General features: G+C 41.8%; 1 protein-coding gene across 1 annotated transcript; it reads left to right on the top strand.

The window, feature by feature from the left end:
* The first annotated feature begins 790 nt into the window (after positions 1 to 790).
* On the top strand, positions 791 to 1,756 carry LOC116865407 (olfactory receptor 688-like). The gene is given in 1 exon segment (XM_032853678.1): positions 791 to 1,756. A coding segment is annotated over 1 exon segment (966 nt).
* The last annotated feature ends 418 nt before the right edge of the window (positions 1,757 to 2,174 follow it).

Consider the following 2,174-nt stretch of genomic DNA (forward strand, 5'->3'; position numbering starts at 1 on the left):
GGAAGTCTGGTGGTAATTTTCTCTCCTTAAATCTTTTACTAATAAAATTGATGATTCTAAAATATAGCTTTATGTCTTTAAGTTACTTTCATAATCAGCAGATGAAATAGTGATATTCCTACAGATATTAACCTTTTAGCTAGGATTTGATGCCAGAGATTAAAATTTTGCTCAAGTTTTCTCACTTATTAGTGTTTTCAAAAATGATTCTTATCTAGACAAATCATTCAACCTCTGTATCCTTATATGTAAATACCAACCCCTGCTGGGTGAAGGTTAAATGACATGATTTTTGTGGAGATATCATTTGTCAACCACAGGCATTGTTTAAAAGAAAAACACGGTCAAGGTTCTCGCTGTGGTTGCTTGGTCTCTTCGTGAAGATCTCCAACAATGGAGAAAACACCTCTGCCCTCTAACTTTGGGTTCTTTATAATGTACAAGTCTTCTGCTATGTGTCTGCATTACACACACACAGACACACACACACACACACACACACACACACAATCTACCCAGAATTTCCAGAAAACAAAGACAATAAATCTTCACTTTTATTCGGCTAAAAATCTTTATGTTAGAATCTATTTTGGCTCTTCTATTGTTCTTATCCAAACTTTTCTCAGGGGTCCAAGTGGGTTGAGGATACATTATCTTAAAAAGGACTTCTTGGGTTATAAAGGATAAATCTTCTGTATCTACACAAATTTTGAGCCTCAGCTGAGCTTACCATAGCCTATGCTTATTTCCCCTTAATTCACAAATAGATGCTGAGAAGACATCCCATGATATGGATACCACCTTGAGCATAAACAATAGCTCCATGTTCCAAGTGTCTGAGTTCATCCTCATAGGGCTCCCAGGCATTCACGAGTGGCAGCACTGGCTCTCCCTGCCCCTGGCTCTGCTCTACATCTTAGCTCTTGGTGCCAACATCCTCATCTTATTCACCATCTAACATGAGCCTTCCCTGCACCAGCCCATGTATTGGCTCCTTGGTATCTTGGCTATAGTGGACATTGGCCTGGCTACCACCATCATGCCCAAGATACTGGCCATTCTCTGGTTTGAGGCCAAGGCCATCAGCCTCCCTGAGTGCTTTGCTCAGATCTATGCCATCCACTCTTTTATGGGCATGGAGTCAGGCATCCTTCTCTGCATGGCTGTGGATAGATATGTAGCCATCTGCTACCCACTTCGGTACCCCTCCATAGTCACTGAGGCTTTTGTGATCAAAACCACACTGTCCATAGTGCTCAGGAATGGCCTCTTGACCATCCCAGTGCCTGTACTGGCTGCCCAGAGACACTACTGCTCCAGGAATGAAATTGACCACTGCCTGTGCTCTAATTTGGGGGTCACCAGTCTGGCCTGTGATGACATCACAATTAACAGATTTTACCAGTTGGCGTTGGTATGGGTTATGGTTGGGAGTGACATGGGTCTGGTGTTTGCTTCCTATGCTTTGATTATTCGCTCCGTGCTGAGGCTGAACTCTGCTGAAGCAACATCAAAGGCCCTGAGTACCTGCAGCTCCCATCTCATCCTCATTCTCTTTTTCTACACAGCTGTTATTGTTGTGTCTGTCACCCAGGTGGCAGGAAGAAAGGTCCCTGTCATCCCTGCTCTCTTCAATGTGCTACACAATGTCATGCCCCCAGCCTTTAACCCCATGGTGTATGCCCTCCGGACCCAGGAGCTGAGAGTAGGCTTCCAGAAGGTGCTTGGTTTGGGCGACAACATGTCCAGGAAGTGAGACAACTTTAAATGGCAGTGTTTTATAACTGGTATTACAGAAAGAGCACAGGCTTTAGAGTGTAACAGCCCTGGGTTAAGATTGCATGTCTCCCAATTGTTAGGAACATCAATTCATATTAATTTACCTGTTTTGTATAGCATACACTATGTGCCAGGCACTGTTCTAAACATTTCACAAATATTAACTCATATAATTGCATAACAGCCCTATGAAACAAGTACAATTGTTATTTATATATTTTGCAGATGAAGCAAGAAAGTTGAGAAACTTGCCCAAGGTCAAATGGGAAGTTGCAGAGTGAGGTTAGAATACACTTCTCTCTATTAAACCTTGCTACTAACTTTTAAAAACAGAAATTAAGATGATAAAAAAAGGAATAATATCTAACTAAATGAAATTGTAAATCACTTCTCCA

The sequence above is a fragment of the Lontra canadensis genome, unplaced genomic scaffold (assembly GCF_010015895.1).
Source record: "Lontra canadensis isolate GAN:19392208 unplaced genomic scaffold, GSC_riverotter_1.0 scaffold7, whole genome shotgun sequence".
Classification (NCBI taxonomy): Eukaryota; Metazoa; Chordata; class Mammalia; order Carnivora; family Mustelidae; genus Lontra; species Lontra canadensis.